The sequence below is a fragment of the Sciurus carolinensis genome, chromosome 11 (genome assembly GCF_902686445.1).
Source record: "Sciurus carolinensis chromosome 11, mSciCar1.2, whole genome shotgun sequence".
Taxonomy (NCBI): domain Eukaryota; kingdom Metazoa; phylum Chordata; class Mammalia; order Rodentia; family Sciuridae; genus Sciurus; species Sciurus carolinensis.
Window position 1 is genome coordinate 118848448 of NC_062223.1, and position 23540 is coordinate 118871987.

Sequence of the window (23540 nt, forward strand, 5' to 3'; positions counted from 1 at the left end):
AAGTGGAGGCAGGGGACTGGCGAGGAGGTAACTACAGTTTCAGGGACATCTCTGGCTCGTAGGGTTTGGGGAGGGAGAGCCATGAGCAGAAGGTGCAGCGGGGGTAGGGGATGCATCCAGGTTTGTGGGGCCACCTCCCCGCCTGTCCAGGTGAGACAGCTGGCAGCCCACACCCTCTCCTGCAGACAAGCTGTCTTCCCCACTGGGCATTTGAGGGAGGTAGGAGTGACGGGGTGAGAAGGAAGCCCTGCACGAAATAATGGCCTTAAGCCAAGACAAGAGAGATGCTTGTCCCCCTTTATTTATGATTGTTATGGGGAGAAATAAAGCCCCTGCGGTGGCCTCCCTTGGGCCTGGAGCCAGGTCCTCGCTCCTCTCTTCCACCTTCCCCTCTTTTCCTCCGACACACAGAGATCAGATAACTTTTCACTCAAGGGAAACTTACTCCCCTTACCAACACCAGCAGACCCTCGATCCCAGATTAAAAGGCAATTAGATGGCTTTGTTTTTATCGGGGCAGAAGGCCTGCTTGGCACCCTCCCGGGGAACTGGATCCCGACAGGGCACTAGTGTATCTTCTCTCTTGCTCACTTAAACCCTCAGAGCAAGGGTGGAAACTGAATTTGTCCTCTGCCCCCCCAAAATACTGATTGCTTTCAAGTCTATTTCAAATAAACAGCACAGAATCACTCCCATCAGTGCTCCCAATTCCTTGGAAATGGCATAAAAGGGAGGAGAGGCCTTGGAGATGCCTCCCCACCAGAGTCCCTGGCCTCCGCTTCCTCTGCTTGGTGTACCTGTGCTGACGACACTCCTGATGACAAAGGCTGGCCAGCTCTTCAGGGCACCTGCATATACTCTCTCAGTTAGTCCCCAGGAAAGCCCTCAGAGTTGGTGTATCGTCCCACTCTAGCCTCTGTCAGGGTGTAGAGAAGAAACCGAGGGTCTGAGGCTTCATAACAGTTCAAGGGCAAAAGGGTAGTGTGTGTCAGAGAACCCAGGTCCACCCCGTCCTTTCCTCAATTCCTTCCCCTGGGGCCAGATGAAGAGGAGGGGAACTAGAATCCATGGCTGGCCTTCCAGTAGTTTCCATCTGGCGGGAGCAGGAGGGCCACTGCTGCCCTTAGGGACTGAGTGGACGGGGAAAGTCCATCCATCCTTAAATAACCTTGAAGGATGGGGAGGTTTCTACTGGACACAGTGTAAAGGCCACCGCTCTTGCCTTGTCCCAAAGCTCCCTGGGCAGTTGGGCTCCCGTCCACTCTGCCGGCTGAGCCTCAGGGCTGCCCTCTTCCTCTGCTGTGCCGGCTCCACTCCGGGGTATCTCAGGCACTCTTTCACTGGCTCCTGGGCCTTTAGACAGCTGTCCTCCTGTCTGCTGGGCACCCCCTCCCCTGTACCCACGCTGCTCCCCTTTTCTGGCTAAAGGTCATTCCTCCTCTTTAGTTGCTATTCCTCATTCTGATGCCACCCCCCACCAAACCTTCTACCCCATCTCTCCTGTCTCTCATGCCAGTGACCACCCAGTCCCTCCACAAAAACCGTCTACCTTCTCTCCACTCTGACTGCCCACAGAGGCAGGCAGTCATACCCCACCTCATCTCTGCTGTGCCAAGTTGTTGAACCCTCCCCTCCTTCCAGATTCTTCTACGGTTACATCTCCTACGTTCAACCCACTGACGCTGGTTCTTCTAGTCCCCTTCCTCTGACTCGTAAAACATGGCCAGCACACACACGTGCCAAGCACTGTGCTTGCGTGTTTGGGGAGAACTGACAGTAGTGACAACCGGCATAAGGTGGAGAAATGAGAAAGACGAAGGCATTTTCTTTTTCTGTGGAAACTCAGTTTAACAAGGGCCCCAGACATGAAAACAAGTAATTACTGTGTGTTAAGTGCTGTGTTTTGTTTATTTGTTTTTTAAAGTATGAACCAAAAGTGATGGGAGTTTGGGGAGGGTGGTTCTGTCTGCGGGTGAGGGAGGATTCCCAGCAGAGATGAAGTTTCTAGCTGGGTCTTGTAGGATGAGCAAGAGTCCCTCAGAGAAGAAAGGATGGCTTCGAAGCCTGGGTATGTCTGAAGCATCAGGTATTGGGGGCAGATTGCGGGGCTGGGGGTGCCGCAATGGAAGGGAGGTGGGAGTCATTTTTAAAAGGCCTTGTTTTAGACAAGAGTCTGCACTTCACATTGTGGGCAACTGGGTGCCACTGACACCCTAAGCAGGGTGCTCATCTGGTCCCATTTATGCTTTAGAAGGAGGCACCTGGAACTCTAAGGGAAAGATGTCAGTCACAAAGGGCCACAAGCAGTGTGACTCCATTTATGGAATGACAAGTCCAGAACAGGTAAATCCACAGACACAGAAAGTAGACCAGTGGTGGCCAGAGGTGGGCGCAGGGAAGAGGGAGCGAAGGCTAGCCCAGCACAGGGCTGCGGCTTTTCCAGGTGGAGGAGTGAATGTTCTGGATGTGGTAGTGGTGATGGCCACACAACTTTGCCAGTATCCTAAGTCGCTGACTGTGTGTGTGCTTCAGGAGAGTGCACTTCATGGTATGTGAATTATATCTCAATAATAAAAAGAGGTACAGAAGAAAGACGGATTGTGGAGAGCTAGACTGGAGATCAGTCAGCCATTAGGAAACCTGTGCAAGACCGTGGCACCCCCAAACATGGGCGTCCCCTGCTCAGCATGGCTATGGTGAGGCCTGAGAACCCCACCTCTCTTTCCTGCCCAGGACTGATCCTGCTGGGGGAGGGGACGCCGGAGAGATCCTGGACCCCCACCCCCACCATAGCAAGTGTTTCGTGCATACCGTGCATGTGATGGCTTGGACCAGAGTGACAGACATGTCACCTGACAAGACACACCACTTATTTTTGAAGACAGGCGGGTCCCCTGGTAATAGAGCAGGCACGAAGAGGCTTTGCCATGGACAGGGAAAATTAGGGCAGAAAATAACACCAGGAAAACAGAACTGGCTGTTTGAAATGAAAGAGAGAAACCCCCTTCCTCAGACCTCAGGCCTGTCTGAGCTCCTGGGAGTCCAGGGGCCATCCGGCTTGATGGCCCACTGCCTCCACCGGCCTGAGCAATTCTCCCTGCTGGGTACACTTGCTGGGGCCACTCTGCTGACTGGGTAGCTGGGGGACGAAGGGAGCCAGGGTCACCTTCTAAAGATCACCCTTTCCGTGGGCCCTGAGTGTCTGTGCAGGGGCTGTGCCAGAGCACTTGCTTCCTGGGCAGAAGGCCCTGTGTCCCAGACCCTATCATCTGGGGGTACTGGGGTACCCAGCATGGGCCTGGAAGGAGGAAGAGCATCAACCGTCAATTTTCTAAGCCTTGCGAAGTTGGAGTAGGGTGGGAGGTTCTGACAACCAGGTAGGGAAAGTTAGTGGCTTGGGGGCAGGATGACCGAGCTTTCATCCCATGCCCAGATCACCCCCCCCAGGTCGTGCCCTGTCCCAGGGTTGGGGGGAGAGCACAGGCTGGCTCCCCAGTACTTTTGAATGGAAGGGAGGGAGGAGGGGAGTGCGTGTACGAAGCCCAAAGCAGCCTGGGAATGAGCAGGCTGGGGGCTGGGACAGGGAGTGACGCTGGGGGACTCTCAGCAGGGAGCAGGTTCATTTCACTCTCTGAGTTTGGGGTGACAGCAGGGCAGAGAGGAGAGGAGAGGGCGAGGCTGACGAGTTCGAGGGGGAGGACCTAGCTGTTTTTCCCAGCATCCCCCAGGCCACTTCTCTTACCACAAACCTCAGTCTCAAGCCACTTGGTTGTCATGGAAACAGGACGGAATAGAACAGATGGTCTCCACTAGCCAAATTCCAATTAAACAGGGCAGAGATGGATAGGCAAGGGGGTGTGTTCCGACTAGGCCACAGAGGGCTCTGCCCCACCAAGCCAGCCTGCATGCACCCTCTGGGCCACCCCAAGACAGGCAGGGGACCTGGGAAGAGGGACTCACTCCTGCCATTCCTACCTTCACTCCTTCACTTCTCAAAGGTGAGGGCATGAAGGTTGAGGGAATGCCAACTTTGGGGGGCAGTGCTGGGGGGATGCACCTTTAAATTTACAGAAACACTGAAACGGATACGTATGTGTTCACACGTGCGTGCCCAAGCACACTCATGTCACTGAGCCAGCGCGGGTCTATATGCTCAGGAGCACATGGGAGCAGTGCAGAAAGGTTAAGCAAAGTCCATTACAGAAGCACACTTTTAACACAGCACAAAGAAAATGCTTTGGAAAACAAAATCAGCAATTTATTCCCATTTATTTAATTAACATTAGTAAGACTCTATCAAGTGCTTTCGAGTAGGAATATAAACATGTCTGCGACGGAGACGGTCCCTGGGCTCAAGGACACAGGATAAATGAACTGATAACAGACCACTGTTCTGGCAGGGCTGCTCACAAAGTGCCACGACAGAGGGGGGAAGTAGTGAATTTGGGGAGGGGGATTAGAGGGGGAAGGGTGGGTCCCAGAGGAAGTAAGATCTGACTGGGCTTTGAAGATGGAGTAGGAGTTCGCCAGGCATGTGTTGGGGGGGCGGTGAAGGGTCACAGCTTACAGAGTAGATACGCCCATCTGAGTGGAGTCTGGAGTGCCGAGCAATCAGAAGAGAAGACCCCAAGTCACAATGCTGGTGTCATCTGGGTGGCATCATATCTGATCCAGACACTGACGTCCCACACACAGACACGTGCCACCACTCAGCACTCGCCTGCAAAGCCACACCGCCATGCGCGGTTTCACACACACACCACCCAGAGCTCCCTGTACTTAGCCGATGCTGAACAAATGGAAAAAGATGATTTTGTTTGCTGCGAACAAAATGAGGTGGTATGGAGGTGTCAGGAGAAACAGACGCATCAGAAGAGCCCCTGTCTGGGCTATGGGTTAAATAGGGTGCCAAGAAAAACAGAGAAGAGAAGAAGGAATACTCAGAGCTTATGGGGTTGAGAAGCCAGTCGGCTCCTATCATTTTAATACACATTTATGGGATATCTGCTGTACAGGGCACTGAACTGGGGCCAGCAGAGATGTTTAGGCCCTTCTTTATGGAGCTCAGGGTCTAGGGGAGGGGAGGGTGTAAGTCCTAGGCAGGAGCAGGAGACAGAGGGAAGGCTTGGGAGGGAACCAGGCGCTTTCCAGGTGCTGGCTCAGGCTCAGCTGTCAGCAGTAGCCAAGGCCCAAGGCTGGAACCTGTAATGGGTCCACGTAATGTTGTGGAGGATCTGGAAAAGTAGGCTACTGTGAATGGCTGGACAAGGGGTTCTCAATGGGGGGGTGCCTTTGCCCCCAGGGGTACCTTCAGCCATGTCTGAAGACATTTTTTATTGTCATGCTGCATCTGGGTGAGGGGTAGGGATGCTTGGGACAGCCCACTACTAAGAGCTACCTGGCTGCAGGTCAGTGGTGCTGAGGTTGAGAAAACCCTGGCCTACGTCACTGAGCCTGTGCTTATGTCAGCAGCACTAGGGAGCCCAAGAGGGACACACTCAAACTCCTCTATGCTCTGCCAGTTGCTAGCAGGCTACCCAGGAATGGGAGGGACACTGAGAAAGACAACAGTACCAGAGCTAGGAGCGGGGCAGTGGTGGGGCTGGGAGGGTCCTGCAGAGAGGGTAGGAGATAAATAACTGGTGACACAGCAGATGCAGGCGGGCAGCAGAAAGAGCAGAACTGGGGGTCCCACTGCAGAAGTGGAAGGTCACTCTCCCAGAGAAGCCCCCTGTGGCTCCATCCCAGTCCCTGTAGCTTTAACCACTGGAATAATTCTCCAGAAACTTTGTGCCTCACTGCAGGGGCCAGGGACCACACTGGTTCTGAGGACAGGTCAGCCCTACTGTACCCAGCCTCAGCACATGAAAAGGACTGGGCTGACAGGAAGCCCCCTCTCCTGGTCCCCTGCTTCGACTCATGCCTCCTTTCTCTTTTCTTCCCTTTCTTTGCCCTGTCCTTCTCCCCTGACCTCAAGGCTTTCAAAAACAGTCCTAGAAAATACTCCTAACCCCCATCAGAATGGGACTGCACCCCAGACCCCAGGTCACAGGCAGGCAAACCTGAACGAGCTGCAACCAGAAGTTTCCCAGCAGTTAAGAGTTGAAAACGCCGGCCCCCAGGGGACATGTGCCCTGCACCTCCTCACCCTAAGCCACCCATCTGGAGCCAGGGACACCCCGATGCGCACCAGCTCAACAAAGCCTTGGATATTTCCAGTTGCTTAAAGCGTCTTTTCTCATATAGTGGATGCCCAAGAGTATCTTTTGATTGATTGACAGATCCCCCGCAAAGGATGAGGGGAGCATTACCCACAGTGCACCCCAAGACACTGCATGGCCAGCAGAAAGGGCCCACAGCCAAGAGAGTCAATGGGGGCGGGGGCGCTGCTAGGGAGACCTCTCTGGGTGGCCATGGGGCCCATCCTTCCAGCAGGAAATATCTAGGGGCATCCAAACAGCTTGTGGGGGAGGGCAGTGAAGCAGGTCACTAATCTCTCTTGGAGATTAAACACCACGTTGGCTCTAAAGACCAGACCCAGCTGGGGGAGGGGTGGCAGTGGGAGGGTCAGAAGGTGAAGCTTGGCTGGGCTGTGGTCACCCAGGGTAGGGGCAGGAAAGGGTGGGGGGGGGACTTCTTATCTGAAGCTGCAACCAGAAGTTTCCCAGTAGTTAAGAGCTGAAAACGCCTAGAAAGTTCTCCAGGGTTGCAGGAGGCAGGAGAACTGAAATTGGGTTAAAAAAAAAAAAAAAAAAAAAAAAAAAAAAAAAAACGAATGATTTATTAACCAGAGTTACTAATGATTAACCAGCTTAGACTCCTGGACTTGAAGCCCCAATTTTTGGTTCCCCCACCATCAGTGCTGAACTTCCCATCAGCCCTCTCTCTCTGTACTCCTGACCATCGGCTGGGAAGCCAGACTGGCTGTGTCTGTCTCAGCACAGAAGCCAAGCACCCTAGGGTGAAGACCCCTTCAGGGGAGTGGCAGGGCCTGCCTAGGGTCTTCAGTGCCAGAACGGTGCTCACAAACTACCTGTGAGGTGGGAACCCCTGGACTTCCTTCCGCCTGCAGTGTTCGCCTCTGTAGCTTAACGTTGAGAGGGGAGCGCCCCACCCCACAGCATGCTGTGGCTCGCCCTCCCAGTGCTGTGACATGCCACAGAGCTACTGCACTAGGTCATGCAGCACCGGCAGGCGACAGCAGAGGCTGCCAGGAGATCACTCCACCTGTGGCACCGCGATGCGCCTCCTTCCACCAGTCAACGCACCCATTCCAAAGTGACGGAGTCTGTCCCCAGGGTGACTAATGTGAGCAGAGGGTCCTGTCCCCCAGCCCCCCTGTCCCCTGCACACACCCCCAGCCTCTGTACACCCTGATGCCTGGCAATATGCTCCCTCTTGCCGTCCCTTCTCTCCCCATCACCAGCTTAATTCCTTAATTCCCGCTGGAGATAAGCAGATCTTTCACTGCAATTTATTGTTAATCCAAAAGAAAACAGGGGTGGGAAGGGGTGAGGGCTGGGAAAGGATGGGGAGGATGGATGGTGAAGTGCACAGACAGCGGCCCACACTGCCACTCTTAGGTCTCGGACAGCTGTGGCTGGAGGCAGGCAATGGGTGGCCCACGTCCCAGGCTGCTCAGCCCACATCTGGAACCACTCCTGTGACTGGGGATCTAGACACCTTGGTTCCGAGGACTGCACCTGAGACAGTGAGGTATGAGACTGGATCACATGAGTTTGTGGGAGTGGGGACACTGGAGTTCAAGCAGTCTGGGTGTTCGAGGGCTGTCATGTGTGGGATCAGATGTGCTCAATGCCATTCCGAGGGATGGAAAGAGGACTGACAGGCAGCAGCTTTGAAAACACAGATCTCAGCTCGGCGCAAGGGGGAACGTGGGGCAGAGAGCTCTGTGAGGTTTCCACAGAGGGTGGTGAGCTCCCCATCACTGGGGATGTTTGTGCTCAAGTACGCTGATCCACCACCTGGTAGGGATGTGGTTAAGGGGTTTTAGGATGTGAATGGGGTTACAAAGCTCAGACTCTAGGATTTGGACTTAACCCATCTCTGCCCTCCTCTGTGCAGAAAGGTACCTTCAGCTCTGACCTGCTGGGTGACCCTTTCCTGAACTGGGCCTGGGAGGGGGACACACAGGCTCACATTGGAGGGTGAAGCAGAGTATAGTGCTCAGTGCAGCCACAGCTGGCCCTGAGTGTATATGTGGGAAGGGTGATAGGCTCACGCTGCCGTGACCCACAGGTCTTGGCTTTCTCTACACTGCACTGCCAGGCATTTGCACTGTAGGTGTTCCTGCCTGAAGGATGTAGCACCCTTAGGTGTCACCTGCTACATGCGAAGTCAGAGGTCAGATGCCACCCAGTGTTGGCTGGGAATTGTGTTTATTGCTGTGTCCCCAGCTCCTACCTGCACACCTGGCTCTCAGGGCATACGCGTGATGCAGCAATAAACCTGCCTGTTGCTCTTACAATACTCAGGGCAGTGGGGTTCCCACAAGGGCTGACATGGGGACCTTGGGGCAGTCACAATCCTGGGTCTCTTGTTTAACTCTTGCTTCCAACACCCCCAAAGGAGGTCCAGGCGACTTGGCTTCAAGAGCCACTAGGCACCTTTCCAGGTGACCATCAGGGGGTGGGGTTGAATCTCTAAGAGCCCTGGGACCTGAGTTCCTGATATACCCACCCATGTTGACCACCCTGGTGAAGTGACCCCCACAACATTCCAGGTCACACCCTGCTGGGTGCTCTTCCTCTGGGGATCAGACAGGGGCTAATGACAGTTCCATGGTCCCATGACTGGCTCTCCATTCTGCGTTAGCCACACCTGTGCATTATTTACCTCTTGCGAGCCTCTCAGGAACCCGCCCCTCCCCGCCACCAAATTCTACAGTTAGGGAAGTCAAGTTTAGAGAAGACAAGACATTGGTCCACGGCTGACACAGGTAAGTCATAAAATGCTGAGATCATTTGGCTCCAAAATAACCAGTGGGTTTAGTCAATTTAGGGGAGAAAAAGAATCAAACCAGTTGTTTGTGATCCTACAGACAAAATAATCATCTAAGTGACCTCCGCCTGTTTTCTAACTGGAGGCTGAGGGCGGTGTAGACCGGGGCTCAGACACTCAACATCTTTGACTGCCTCCTGACCTTTCCCCCCTCCACCACACCCCGGCACCCAGGTTCTACTCCCACCCCAGGAGCTGGGTGAGAGCCCCAGCCCGCTGAAGATGGCGATCAGTCTATTCAGGAGCAGGCGTGCATGCCCGCGCCCGCGCACACACAGCACATGACCTCACGTGGTGCTCGCGCACACGCACGCGCACACACACACACACACACACACACACCCCATAAACCTCCCCCATACACACACAGAGGACATAAAAACACTTGTAAAGAAACACATAAACCACACAGATTATCATTATAGCGCAAACTGTGTACACAAGTGCCAAGGGGACAGGGGTAATGGAGTGACAGGAGGTGGGAGAGGGTCGGTCATCAGGGACATTTCCTGGGAAGGGCGTTTCCAAGCAGAGCTTGGGGTGGGGGAGGCCACAGACACCCTTCTTGGCTATCTCTGTAGCAGAAGCACCGAGACGACGGTGCCAAGGACTGTCGCTGCTCCCGACCCCCATCCTCACTGCTTCTCTTCAGTACTGACCCCAGGTCCATTATCTGACTCCTGGGAGGCTGGGAAGGGTGCTATGGCCGGGGCAGGGGTGGGAGCAGGGGAACAGGAGTCTGTCACCTAAGTGCCCCCAAAGGCCCATCCATCAATCCAGTGGAGATAATCAGAGTGCTCAGCCAGCCCAGGACACTGATGACTCTCTGGCCACATAAACACAGGGAATAAATCTGGGAAGGGGCTGGGCAGGAGGATGTCTCAGTAGCAGGGCTGGCCACCCTCCCTGGGAAGGGAGAGGAGGCCCATCCATCATTCTGAGAGACGCAGCAATCTAGGCCAATGAGATGGAGACAGTTCGGGGGGCGGGGGAAGTGGGCAAACATAATAAAATAATCCAGTGCAGTGTGGCTGCTCTGCTCCGATCTTATTTACACTTGGGGAGATGCCTGTCCCTGCCTCTGCTCCAACTGAGACCTGGGAGCTTCTGCCATGGATTTAAAGTCCTCCAAGGAGGTCCGGCTCCAGGGAGCAGAGAAAAGGGGCATGAAAGTGGTCACGCCCACGAGCAGGGCAGCCACCTACAGGCCCTGGACAGGGGCCCCTGTGAGCTTGCTGGGCAGTCCTTGGATTTTGGAGGGACTCAGGACGGGCCTAAGCCCACCTTCCTCCTATGACTTCCAAGCACTTCCTGGGTGCAGGGTAGCTTCTAGCCCCTGGAGCTATCACATGTCTGTGGCTGGTGTCTGGGCCACAGGGGCCGTGCGGTAATTCAAGCTAACGGAGCATGGATAATCTGGAACAGCAGAGGGTCTAGGAGGAATTTCTCTTTGGCGTCGAAACAGATCAGATGACTGTTCTGCAGCCAAGTTACCTTCCTAATTAAGCAACGGAGTCTGTGAGGCCCAAGTGCACATGGTGACCTACAGGGTCAGGGGGTGCCAGGAGGTGCTTTGGCCCTGGGTGACTGAGAGGACAATGTGCATGTGTACTGTCCGGAGTTGATGCTTTGTGCTTTGTCACAACATCAGGAAAGGGTTTTCGTTTTTCTGCTCCTGTGATCTCTACGAGGATAGTGCTCTATCCCTGCTGTGAGGCTAAGGATGCCTGGCCCCAAGAGCAACTGCCTCTATCCCCAGCTCCCTGTCCCTAGCCTGCCTGGGGCAGAGGAAGCACCAGTCCTTTCATCCCAGGAGATCAAAGCAGCCTGTGCAGGTGAACACCCTAAATCTTCTCCTTTGCTCACGCCCAGGCAGGGGCCCCTCCCTTGCCATCTTTTGAGATCTCTGGGAGAGGGAAAGGGAGCTTCCAGAAGCTTAGGATGGGCTCTGGCATAGGATCAGCTTGCGGAGTCCTGGACCCATTCAGGATGCAGGGCCAGTCTGGGACACCTGCTGGGGGCAGTTCCACACAGGTTCTCTTGGGGAAGCCACTATGACTGCCCTAGTCTCACTGTGCAACATGGTGGGAGGTGATACCCACAGACTCAGGGAATGAAAGAGGAACATCAAGACATTCCACTCCAGCACAACCACGTGAAAACTCCCAAGGTACAGCAGTGACCAGGGCAGGATATTCCAGGGATGTAACAATTGCATTTCTTTCTTCTTCTTTTTGTACTGGGGATTAAACCCTGGGGCACTTTACCACTGAGCAACATCCCCAGCCCTTTAAAAGAAAATTTTTTTTTTTTTTTTTTAAAGATAGGGTCTCACTAAGTTGCTTAGGGCCTTGCTAAGTTGCTGAGGCTGGCCTCAAACTTACTATCCTCCTGCCTCAGCCTCCTGAATTGCTGGGATTGTAGGCATGTACCACCATGCCCAGTACACTTGTATTTCTAATACTTCTAAGGTATCCAAAGACTATAACAATAATACCATCAAGACTCTTGAAAGACACAGGGCCAATAACACTCCAAGTGCTCCAGGGAATATACAATGACAGCACCACATTATCCCAACACCATCAAAGGGACACAGTGTAAATAATTAGGTGCTATGTGGAGGTGGTGGACTTCTGGAAGCAAGGGCTCATGAGTACTCCAGCCTGTTTCCTCCATCACCCAGCCACCCACCCGCCAGAAAACAGGTGGCTTAGTCAAGTGCTAGAATCAAGGACATTGGCCTGACTTTCTGAACCTGAATCCTGGCTCTGTACTTATTAGCTGTGTGACTATGGGCAAGTTACCTGACCTTTGTCTGGGACTCATTTTCCCACCTGTAAAAATGGAGAAAACAGAAATACTTTCTACATGAGTTGCTATGAAGATCAAATAAGTTATTACATGTCAGATGTTTACAACAGGCCTGGTACACAAGAGAGCTGGAAGTAAATTTTTCTCTCATCACTATCATCACCACCAATTGTCATCACCAGCAACCCTCTATCCATGTAGCATGTACTAGAGGCCCACTATGTGGCTGGCTCTCTGCTAGGCCCTGGGGAAACCAAGTCACATCAGCAACAGAACTCTTGGTATTGTAGAGGAGACAAATATTAGGCTCAAAGAACTATCAAGCAAGATTAAAATTAACCAGTGCACAGGGTGCATGGCTAAGGTGCTGGGGGCTGTGAGAGGTTGTCCTTAGCTGGGAAGTGTTCGGGAGAGAAGTGGCTCTTGACCTCAGTATGGAGACTTATTGTCATGGGCAGGAAGAGAGAATGTGAGTGCATGGCATTGGGGTGGGAAAGCACCAGGAATGAGCAGAAGGGTACAGGGAGGGTGCGGCCATCATGTGTCCAGGGCCTGTGAGTGTCCTTCCGGGGTTCAGGCATCGAGTGGCGGTGTGGGCTCACAGAGCCAGGAGTCTGTTGCTATCACTCCCCTGCGGTGGGACCCGTGTGAGGTAGTAACAGGGCTGGCTGGACTCCAAGGTCCCTTCTCCACCGCTCTTATCCTAGCAGCTAACAGCATCTGCCCACAAGACACCAGGTAGGACCACGGGTGGGAGGGCCCTGGGCACGGCTCGGGGAGAACGGCATTCCCGGCAGCTACTTTCCCAGTCCCACGTGGGGCTTGTGTTCCAGAACTGCAGACAGGGCCTTACAGGGGCGCTTCCTGGGCCAACGTGGGCCTCTTGCCCCCTTCTCTCAGAGCAGAGCAGAGCTGACCCTTATCTGATCACACCGACTGGCACTCCCATCTTCACTGACTCATTTGGCAGGAAAAGCAGCTCACCTGCCAAAGCGTGGGCTGACCTGTGTGACCCCGGGGGGGGGTCAGGTGAGTCCAGGTGTGCCCAGAAGCAGTTATTTGGACCTGGCTTGCATTTCTCCCCAAAGCCTGAGGCACCAAGACATGGGATAAATTCCCTTTGCTCTTGTCTTGTTTTTCACAGTGACATCCATCAAGCCACAGCCGTACTCTGGTAAGTTCGGTGGTGGGGAAGAAAGATAATGCAGAAGGGAGGCGAAGGTGCAGGGTGGAGGCAGCTAACAGGCACCAGAATCTGCTAAGAGGGAAATAACACTGTCTTCGATGGGATGGAACCCAAGGCCCTACCACAGTGGCTATGGACTCAATGACCCCAGGGAGGAGGTGGGACCAGGAAGCCCCTGACAAGGCTACTAGGTGGCTCTTGGCAACAGTTGTCTCATTCAGCCTTGAGGGAAACTCCATTTATAGGTGGGAAAGTACTTCTGCCGTGGAGTCTCAAGTTCCCACCCGCCGCCTTTTGGATGGAAAGATGTGCCAAGATTCAGGCCAAGGCCACCACAAGAACATCTGACTCCATTTCTGCTCTAGCTGTGCAGGTGAGCGGGTATGCTGTCCCCTGTCTCCAAGGGTCCTCCTCCATGGAAGGCTGATAGGCTGAGCTTCAGAGTCAGCTCCTTGTAGAGAAGGCACTCTTGGAACAATCCCAGAGGGAGCTGTGTCCTTCTCCCCTTTAGGCAGGGGGCAGAACCAAGGGTCAAAGTGGGCAGAAGGAACCCTGAGTTTCCAGGCTTGGGGAGCATGCGTGCAGAGACTTCAAAGGACTTCATGTAAGCTCATAGACTGGACTCGGATGCCCACTGGGACATTCTTATGCCTATGGCCAATGGGTTTTTTCCCTGCTCAGGCCACGCCTGCAGCTGTGTCCCAAAGGAGCCACCAGCCAGCGGAACTAATGTCCTCTAATGAGATTCGGGCCAGAGTGGTCAGGCGGGTTTTATTGTCTGTGGCTGGGTAATGAGACTCCTCATAAACTGGGAATGAAATTGGGGTCTGTGCAGACTAGAGGAATGGGGGTGGCCCAGGAGAGGAGTTAACTCTGTCCACCAAATCCCATCCCTCGACCCGTCTCAGCCGCTCCATCCAGTCCATGAGTACCTGCCCTCCACCCTGAGCCAGGCCACGCCCTGCTCCGGGCCTGCCTGTACCCGGAGGCTGCACACTCACAGCTCAAGGCCCTGCCCATGTCTCAGGCCACATCCCTGGAGTGGGGAGGGATGCTCCTCTGTCGGGGAGGCCACGGCTCCCTTGCTTCTTGGCTTTCCTGTCAGAAGCATCCATACTGCAGAGCCCTGGGCTTCCTGGTCAGCCCCAGCCGGGTCCTTCTCCAGCCTACACTCTCACTTTATCCCTCGCTGCCCCAGGGAGCCGCCATGCTCTGGCTCACAGTGCAGGAGAGAGAAAGCCAGTGGTGGCTGGTGAAGTGGACAGCCATCTCGTGGACACATTTTGCCGTGGCCAGGCTCAACTCGTCTGTCCATCCCAGCTCATTTCCTCTTCCTAACCTAGTGCATTTGCAGTCAGAAGTCCTGGCACCTAATTTAGCCACTTTGGCATGAGATGGGGCAGCAAGGTACCAAACCTAAGTCTCACTTTCCTCATCTGTAAAATGGAGGTAATGCTAAAAATGCCAACACCTTGAGCAGAAGAGTCAGGGACAGAATGGATCAGCTGAGAGGACAGCCACAAACACTGTGATCATTGTAATGTTGCAGAAGGGTTCCATCTGTGACAGGGGAACCAGAGAGGAGAAGGCAGCCCCAGGAGGGATTCTCTACCTATCTGGCTCATACCATCTCGCGAGGGGGAGTCCACTCCTGGAGAGTCTTGCTGTCTACCTTCCCCTCAAATGTGGAATTTGAAGGAGGCAGAGGCCAAGTCCCAGGCCCTCCCTGCCAGCCAGGATGCTGCCACGGCTAGTGCTCCAGATGGGCAATGGCACCCCAGCTGGGCCCCAGCCAGTCAGCGAGGCGGGTGCTGGGAGGGCCCTGGGTGGCATGCTGCAGAGCGGAGGCCGTGTAGCACCTGCTGCCTGCACAGTCCTCAGCCACCACGGGGAAAGGGGCGTGTAGCCAGCCAGGCCACCTGAGTCTCCCCACAGCCCTCTCTGCTCCCTAATTGCTGCTCCTGGGCCATCATGCCCAAATGGGAGAAGGGACTCACTCTCCAAGCAGCACCAGGTTGGAGACATGAACAAATAGGTGGGCAGTTGAGTGACTCTCAAGGGAGTGTAAAGATGGTGCTGCCCAAAGAGCACTCAGAAGGCAGGAGCATTCAGAGGAAAGGCATAGGGACAGAAGTTACCACTCTTTACAGCATGTTTATCACATGTATGGCAATGTGATAAACTTTTCACTCATCATTACCAACCTCATCTTCACAAGTCTTAGAAATCTGTATTGACAGAAACCCATTTTACAGATGGGAAAACCGAGGCCTGAAAAGTGACTTTGCTGAGGTCACTCAGCGAGTCATTGGTGGAACTGGATTCCAACTCCATCTGGATCACCACACTCCGCAGTGTCACTATGCTGGGCTTCCAAGATGGAGCAACCACCAGGTGGCAGGGAGAGGACTGGGCTATCTGCTTCTCTGCTGTCGCTTGGGAGACTGAAAGGCACAATTCCCATTAAGATCCAGTGAATATATACCTATCGCCCCTCCTGACACCTACCCAGGATAAACCTGGGATTATCCACTGCCCTGAATATCTTACAGTCTGTTGTCAGAAAGTCTTTGGTTCTTCTTGAGTCCCTCTTATTGCATTGAGTTCAGCACTCCTTGTGGACTGGGTCTAGGTTTCAGAGAGAATGTCTGATGTCTTTTTTCAAATCTTTTCTCTTTCCCCATCTCCCAGTTCCAAACAGTGTACAAGAGCCCAGAGTTTAAAGAGTTAAGTGGACTAGGGGTGTTATCTCCAGCTCAGGGCATTCCCTCTGCAAGGTGATCCCTGCTCAGATCTTAAGTTACTCCTGCCTCAGCCAGCACATCTGCTACCCGTTGGGCAGACCTGGTCTCTATGGAGGGGGCAGGCATCATGGGGAGCACATTTTTTAGCAGGGCTTGGGTACAGGGTACTGAGCTCCCGGGACTAGCCTCTCTCCACACTCCTTGACTCTCATTCCCACTTCCTTTCTAACAAGAGGGCTTCTACTCTCTGCTGCTCAAACCCACAATGTTTCTGGGCAAACCTAAAATTGCTGACCTGGGCACACATATGGCTCTGCAGGGCTTTTCATGGAGAACCGAAGTCTTTCATTCATGTCATTTTTAAAATAATTCAGAATTTACTATCCCCCTCCTATGGTTCTTTCCCCCAAGTACCCAAGCAGGAAGCAAAGATGCTGAATTAGGAGCGAAAACCTCTCTCTCTCCTCCCCGGCCAGCCATTCAGGGACCATGAGAACCCACAGGGCAGGCCAGGGTTAACCCCAGGATCAAGTGCTGCTGTTTGCTAGGGAGACAACAGGAGGCTGACAAGAGAGGAAAAGTCTCTCCAGGTGTTGTTAAGGTCTCAGGTGCCTCCCTGGGAGGATGCAGAGATCTGGTCTAAAGTCAAGAGCAGAGGAGAAAAAGCAGTAGCACCCAGGGTACCCACTCTCCCAATGGACCTGGACCCACAACAGGCAGCTTGTCCTGGAAGGAGCTGGCCAAGGGCAAAGACTGGGTCTCCTCCTAAAGTCACTCTGGCTGACACACTGACACAGACTTAGAACCACTAACGAAATCCATCAGAATGCCATAGGAAATGAGTTATATGTGAATGCACATTTGATACTCTACAGCTCCAGTTCCATGGTGACCACAGGTATGGGTGCTCACACCTCCTCCTAGTTCCCAGAGCTCTGCACTTGTGATAGGGAACTGTAGATCATCAACATGAACACACAAAGCCATGCACACAACCACTCCACACCAGAGGCAAGACTCTAAATGTTACAGGCCAAGTTCCACGACTGCCTAATGTCCTCTAGATTGGCATGCTGGCTAATGATCAAAGTTTTAATAAAAGAAAGAAATCAGCTGAACAGGTGAATATGCAGACACCGCTCCATCTGCCCCTTCCCCAGGTCAGGAGGCACTCAATTTACCAGGTTAACCAGGAAAGAAACTATCAGAAAAATCGAAGATACATTCACACGTCCCTTGGGTGTCTTCTGTTTGTGCTGAACAATGAACGTTAGTCAGGTGCTAAACAATGGCAGCATCACAGACACAGCAAGTGGAGGCGACCCTCTGCCCCTCCAGCCTGGCCCACTCACTCAGCTGTCAGCACGAGGGTTCTAGCCAGCACCACCAGGCCGGCAGCATAAACTGGCCCACAGGTCGGGTGGCCCAGGCAGCCACCAAGATGGATTCATTGTGCAAAGCCAAGGGGTCGAGAGGGAACTGATGACACTCCTAATGTCAGCCAGCATCAGGCATCTGGGCTACATGCTCAGGAGTCCAGGTATAAATGACACCTGCTAGGCCACTCAGCCAGGTGGCTGCAATGTCCCTAGGTTCTGCAATGTCTCCTCATCCCCTCCTGCCTGGATTAGGTCCTGAGTCTGATTCTGAGCCACTCTTCACGGTGCTGCCTCAAAAACAGGCCTGGAGTCAGCTGTGGACACGCTGTAAGCCCTGGGCCAGCAGAATTGGTTTTGCCACAATGCCCTACCCAGCAAGGCCGAGCACACCATGGTCTGTGAGAAACGGGGAGGAAATAACCCGACAGCTCTAACACTCAGAGTTTCAAAGTGAACCCCCGTGACAGTAAGCTGTGCACAGTCTGCAGAGGGGTACATGTGGCTCGACAGGTCTTCCGAGAGTGTGCATGACACCTGGGGTGTGCGTTCTCTTTCCAGACAAAAGGTGTGGGGAAGCCAATTAGGGAGGGTGTGGTGTAGGTGGGACACCTGCTTCTCAGGCAGGTTCTCTGTCTCCTCCTCCCCCTTCTAGGGCTCCCCATCTTTCTTTGGGCTGCAGTCCACACGCCCCACTGACCCTCTCCTCTAAGTTAACGGAAAGGAACCACAGAGTGTCAATGTCAGGAAACAAAGACAGGCTCTCGGGCTTTCACCGACCTGCCTGGTAAAGTCTGTGTTGTTGAAGCATATTTTTCTGTGTACACTCCGGGAGCCAGATCAGGAGTTTGAGGTCAGGTGCCATCAAACGTACTGGGGGCTTCTCCCTCCCTGCCCCCACAATGCTCCCTATCACAGCCTAGGAGAACTCAGAAAAGAGCAGCAGATTGGCAAGTCCCCAGAGAAAAGCAGGAGCCAGCAATCAGGAGGAAGTGTGTGTGTGTATAAGTTGGGTGGGCTGGCAACTTCTGGGCCTACTGGCTTCCTCTACCTAAGGGTCACACTGGGAAAGCCATATCCACCTGCCTCCTTTCGCAGTGGACCCAGAGAAAGCAAGAAGAGGAGAAGCAGGCACACAGGCAGTGGATCAAGAAGCTTGGTGAATCTGGAACTTTGGCTGCCTCGAAAGCCACCCGTCCATCAGTTACAATCAATCGGAGAACACCTATTAATTGCCTGTCTCTGCTGTGGTTCCATTTTTGGCATCCCACTCCCTCATTTGGATTTTTGATGAAGGGAGTGTCTACCTTGAGCCAGCTGAGGGTCACCTCCCAGGCCCCCCTCCCAAGCAGGTGGAACACAGCAGGCCTCTAGCCACCGAAGATGGAATTAACCACCCTTCCCTCACAAAGCTGGGGAAAGAGAGCAACAAAAGGAGGGGAGAATGAGGGTGAGTGCATCCCCCTCCCCAAACCTTCCCGTCCTTTGTCCATCCCAGGATTGGGTTAACCCCTAGTGTGCTAGAAACAACCAGAGCTCCAGGCAAGCTCTCCCCTCTCTGGGTCGAATGTGGATGTGTGCAATCAAAGGATTCCCAGAAGCCCAAATCCCCGCAACCAGGCAAGTCCTGGAGTCCAAGCTTCGGCATGTCCTGGCTTCCCCGGCCGTCTGGTGTGAGATGTAGACCTCTCACTTCCACCAAGGCCACCCCGGGAAGGGGCTCAGTCATGGCCCTGTGAAGTGGCAATGATAGCAGTGAGCCCTGGAATTTCCCCTTAGGAGAGAAGCACCCCAGGATTCAAAGGTGGGGACTACTCCCCCCTCCACACCTGTTTTCACAAACTGCTCTCCCTGGCATCTGCCACCCAGCCAGATTTGGGGAGCTCCAGCAGTGAGCTGGCTGGTAAGAAGGGGCATAGAAGGAATGAGGTCAGGCTCCTGCCTTCCAGAAGAGCACCCAAGCCCAAACCTGGACAGTCAAGTTGTCCCCTTCTAACAAACTGCCTGGCAAGTCTGACTAATCCAGGTGCTGGAGATCTAATATTCTTGCAAGGGGGTTGGTGGACAGGGACTTGTCTCTGTACTCCCATCCCTCTATCCTGCAACCCCAAGGTAAGGACCACGTGCTCCAGTCAAGCTCCCCCTTACCCTCAAAAGCCACCTTGCTAGGGGCAGAGAGCATCATCTCAGGTTTTTTCCCAGAGGGCTTCAAGGACCCTTCCCCCACCTTGACCCAAATCGGGTGTCCCACTGGGAACCCAGAAGCTTTCCCTGGGACACAAAGGGTTAAATCTAGGCGAGGGGAATCGGTCGGATTTGCCTCCTAAACGCATTTTCCAGTTCATTCCCCAGCACAATATGCCTGGGCCGGTCCCAGCCTCCGCCCCCACCCAACCCGTCAGAGTGGGCCACCGTGGGCCACCTCAGGGTCCTGCGCTGTCTTAACCCTTTGACTGCCGGTAGTCCGCACCTCGAGGAAGCAAGGATACGCTGGGCACCCTCGTGGCCCCTCGGGAAAGTGGGTCAAGCAGTCACCTGGCTAACACGAAGCCCGTGGCACCTCCTCCCTGGAGAGCCCCCAGCATTAGAAGCGGAGTTCCAAGGCGGAACCCAGTCCCGCGCAAGGCCGAGTTTGCGATCCCCAGCAGTCCGGGCCTCACCCTCCAGGAAAGGAACCGCAGGTGAGCGAGAAACCGCCTCTGCAGCAGGAGCCGGCTCTCCGCGCCCGCGGTGGAGCGATGTGCGGCGGGAGGGGGCCGAGAGCCCGAGTCCGAGACCGTCTGGCGAGAGGCCGACGAAAGAAACGAAGGCCCCCTGCGATCCCCCAAACCCACAGCCCACCAGCTCTTAGACTGACGCCCTCCCCCTGGGGCTGTTGTCTCATACCCCGAGACGGTGATTACGGTGATTATTTTGCATTTATGTAACGTGCAGTGTTTCCAAACTGCTTCCCGAGCTGAGAACTGGTTATTAAATAAATAGAACGCTATTACATATTATTATTTTTTGTGAAGAACTGAGCGGAGAAAGTGCTTTCTTGCTACACAGAGACGTGCATCTAACTGCTTCCCTGCAGGGCAGGCTGCTCGGCTCCTCAACCTCTTTCTCCGCCGTGCCACCTCCTACTCCCCCTTCTACCCAAGCCGTGACCCAACTTTTCTGGTTCCGTTCACTCCCTGCAGCCCAGTAGTGCCCGTCATCCAGTTCCCTGCCCTGGGGAAGCACTGGATGGGTGGGGGAAGGCAGAGGTGAACGCGCTTACCTGGGAGGAAGAACGCGGTCAAGCCGAGAGCTAGTCCCCACCAGCGTCCAGCGGCGCCCGCAAGCCCCATCCGAGCCATCGGGGTCCCGGGGTCCGGTGAGAGGGGAGGCGAGGAGGGCGCTCCTCGCGCTCCAGAAACCAGCCCGGAAGACGAGGGCGGATCGCTGGCGGCCGGCGGGCGCTCGGAGGATCCAGGTCAGCCGCAGCCGTCGGCCGGGGCGGGGTGGGCTGGGTGGGATCCGCTCGGCCGCAATCCGGGGCCCGGGCTGCAGCCGGCTCAGAGGCTCGGCAGATGCCCGCCGCAAGTTGCACGAGTCATGCCCCCTTCGCCTCCTCAGCTCTCCTCCCCGCGCGGGTCCCCGCCCTCTTCTTCCACGCAGAGCCGGGCTGGGGCGAGGGACCCACCCCCGGCGCGCCCGGCTGCCCGGCTGCGCGGCGCGGGCTCCCGGCCCCTGGCGCGCTCACACCCTCCCGCTCGGCTCCAACTTGCAGGCGTCCATGGCCGGCCGTCCTCCGAGGATGGCGGGACGAACCCGGGCGGCGCGGAGGGCTCGGGGCCCAGGCTGCGGGCACACTGCTCGGCGGCCAGCTGCGGGAGAGGCTCAGGCTGTGCAGCCCGCACGAGGAGAGCGAGCCGGGTGCGCCGCGCGTCCCCGTCGCCGCTGCGCTGCCCGGTGCCGGCGATCCGCAACAATGTGGAGCTGCCTGGGCGCCGAGGCGAGCCGCGCTCGCTCCTCTCCCTCTCTTTCTCTCACTCGCCGAGCTCCAGCCTCTCACCGCTCTCCCGTGATGTCAGCCCGAGGGGGAGGGGTTAGCGTTAACCCCCTCCTGGCTGCGACGCACGCCTGGCCCCGCCGGGCCTCCGCCCGCCAGCTCGCCAGCCCGCGCCTCCGGAGCCCTGGCAGAGGACGATGGGGCGACGGCTGAGGGGTCCCGTTCAGGCCCCCTCGCTCGAGAAATGCCCCTTTGATCGCTTTCAACCCGAGAGTGGGCAGGAGGGCGAGCTGCCCTCCTTGGTCCCTGACAAAGGGAGGCAGTGACCCCTAGCGGCCGGCGTCGGGGAGAAGCAGCTCCACGGGGGTGGAGTTAAGATGGGATGGCGGGGTGGCGGTGGAGGAGCGGTGCGGAGAACGCTGGATTTAGCAATGTCCAAGCTGAAAGGGCTTTTTATAGCCCTCTCCTCCAACTCTGGACCCATTTCACAGATGAGGAAACAAAGGCCCAGAGGAGGGTTAGGCGACTCGCCCAAGCCAGAAAGATGCAAAGCTCGAACTAGAACCCAGTAGCCAGAGCTGTCTCTCCTCTGCAGCACTTGGACGCTGACTGGAGAGGCATTCTATGCGCTGCCAACCGGAAGCTGCCAAAGAATCCGGTGGTGGGCACTGGTGGGTGAGAGCAAGGCACTCGGATTTCTGGCACGGTTTCTTCTATAACCCTTACTGCGTTCAGGGGTTCCTTTCCCCAAATCGAAGCACCCGTCCTTCCCGCAAAGAGAGCACAAAACCCTGCCTCTCTTTGATTGACTTGCGGGCTACTCGCGAAAGTGGCTCATTCAGTAAGTGTCCCCGCCAGGGCAGGGACTCTCCGCCGCATCCCGTTCACCACCCACCACATCCGGGTGCGGTGGGCTTCCTGCCAAGGCCAATGCACCCTTCAGGGCTCTTGGCAGCCAAAGCCTGGCCTTTCCCCCTTTCCTCTGGACCTCTTGTCCCTATCCCTGCCTGGGGGAGGCAGACAGACAGGGTTTCCCACTAAAGAGAGCTGGGCTGTCCCCTGAGGCCTGACCGGACAGTGCCCCCCTTTGCGCTTTGCCCAGCTTCCAAGCCCACAGGAGCAGAGCCAAGCAGCCTGTTTCTGATAATATGTAAATTCTCTGTCCTAAGAGTAGGAGGAACAGGAGAGGCAAGCAGGGCACTACTTTCCTCTTCTGGAGATCTGGCCCAGGAGTGTCTCCTGAAGTAGTCACACTGGGCACTCACATGGACACTGCTCACTTGCTGTGTTGTTTTCATTTAACACATATAACCTGGGCTGTCTTTTTACCAAAACATTGTGCCAGGTTTGGGGATACACAGGCGTGGTTATTGTATTGTCCTTGCCCCAAGGGAGCTCAGTCTAGCAAGGGGAAGACAGACCAAACAGATGACATGAAGAGACATTTCATTGGTGTGGTGTGGTTTGGTGGGTCCTGGGGAAAGTAACCAGTTTAGCCTGAGCAGTTCAGCAAAAGCTTAGTGGGAAGGGGTGGAGTGAGTTATCTATCAAAGTTAAGCCTGGCTGGGGAAGGCGGTCAGGAGACTAGATTTAAGGTAGAGGGTCACCACAAGGAAAGGCATGAAGGTGAGCAGCAGGGGAGGTGGTTGGGGCCCACGGATGGTTGGTCTTAACCTGAGCCTAATCGGGAAAGGACAGGCCTGCCCCAAGTAGCCACCACCAGAAAGATTTTCAGCTTAGGAATGCCCCTCTCAAATTTAGTTGGTGATAGCTGGTCCTGCAGCTGGGCATCTCCTATCTGGCTGTCAAGTGTTTTAAGGGCCAGGGCTGAATTGGATTCCTTGCTTGTGGCCCTAGATTCTGTCTGGCATGGTAGAAGCTGAATGATGGGTTTGAGGGGACAATTCCAGATGCACTAACATTGGCCAGTTCCCTGCTCTTATTCTCTTACCCTCCCCACTTTGGCTTGGATCCTCTGCTTTTGAATGGGCTTTAAGTGTGTGTCTTTAGGCAGAGGCATGACTGCCTGGGGAGGGGTTGGCTGGAGAAGGTGGAGGCAGGTAAATGAGATCAGATGGCTTGGTATTCATCATCTTTAAAGAAGCAGGAGGCTGCTGGAAGAGGTGATATTTGACTGGGGCCTTGAGGACTGGATCAGGTTTGGACCAAGGGAGGCAGAAGAGGGAATTTCAGCAGGTGTTCCCATTTGTTTTTCATCCTGGGGATATGTAGGAGAAAGGGACAGGTGGGTGCAGCCAGATTGTGAAAGGTCTGTTTGGTTTCCTTCATGGTGGGAAGGAGCATAGGACGAAGCATCAGGTGAGTAGTCTCTGGTCCCTATTCAGAGCCCAGGAGTCATTCTTGCTTTTCTTCTTCTGCTGTCACTTTCTAGCTCAAAAGCAAACCCCACTGATTCTGTGTCC

General features: G+C 54.9%; 1 protein-coding gene and 1 long non-coding RNA gene across 2 annotated transcripts in view; one reads left to right on the plus strand and one right to left on the minus strand.

Moving 5' to 3' along the window:
• Window positions 1-21273, minus strand: part of LOC124959901 (nectin-1) — a 63140-nt gene extending 41867 nt beyond the window's left edge. Inside the window, exon 1 of the mRNA XM_047518367.1 lies at window positions 20404-21273. Within this exon, the coding sequence (XP_047374323.1) occupies window positions 20404-20482 (79 nt within the window). The 5' untranslated portion in view covers window positions 20483-21273. The remainder of the gene's footprint in view (window positions 1-20403) is intronic.
• On the plus strand, window positions 12738-15581 carry LOC124959902 (uncharacterized). The gene is made up of 3 exons (XR_007104004.1): window positions 12738-12864; window positions 12980-13394; window positions 15277-15581. It is a non-coding gene; the product is annotated as an uncharacterized LOC124959902 (long non-coding RNA).
• Window positions 21274-23540: the final 2267 nt, after the last annotated feature.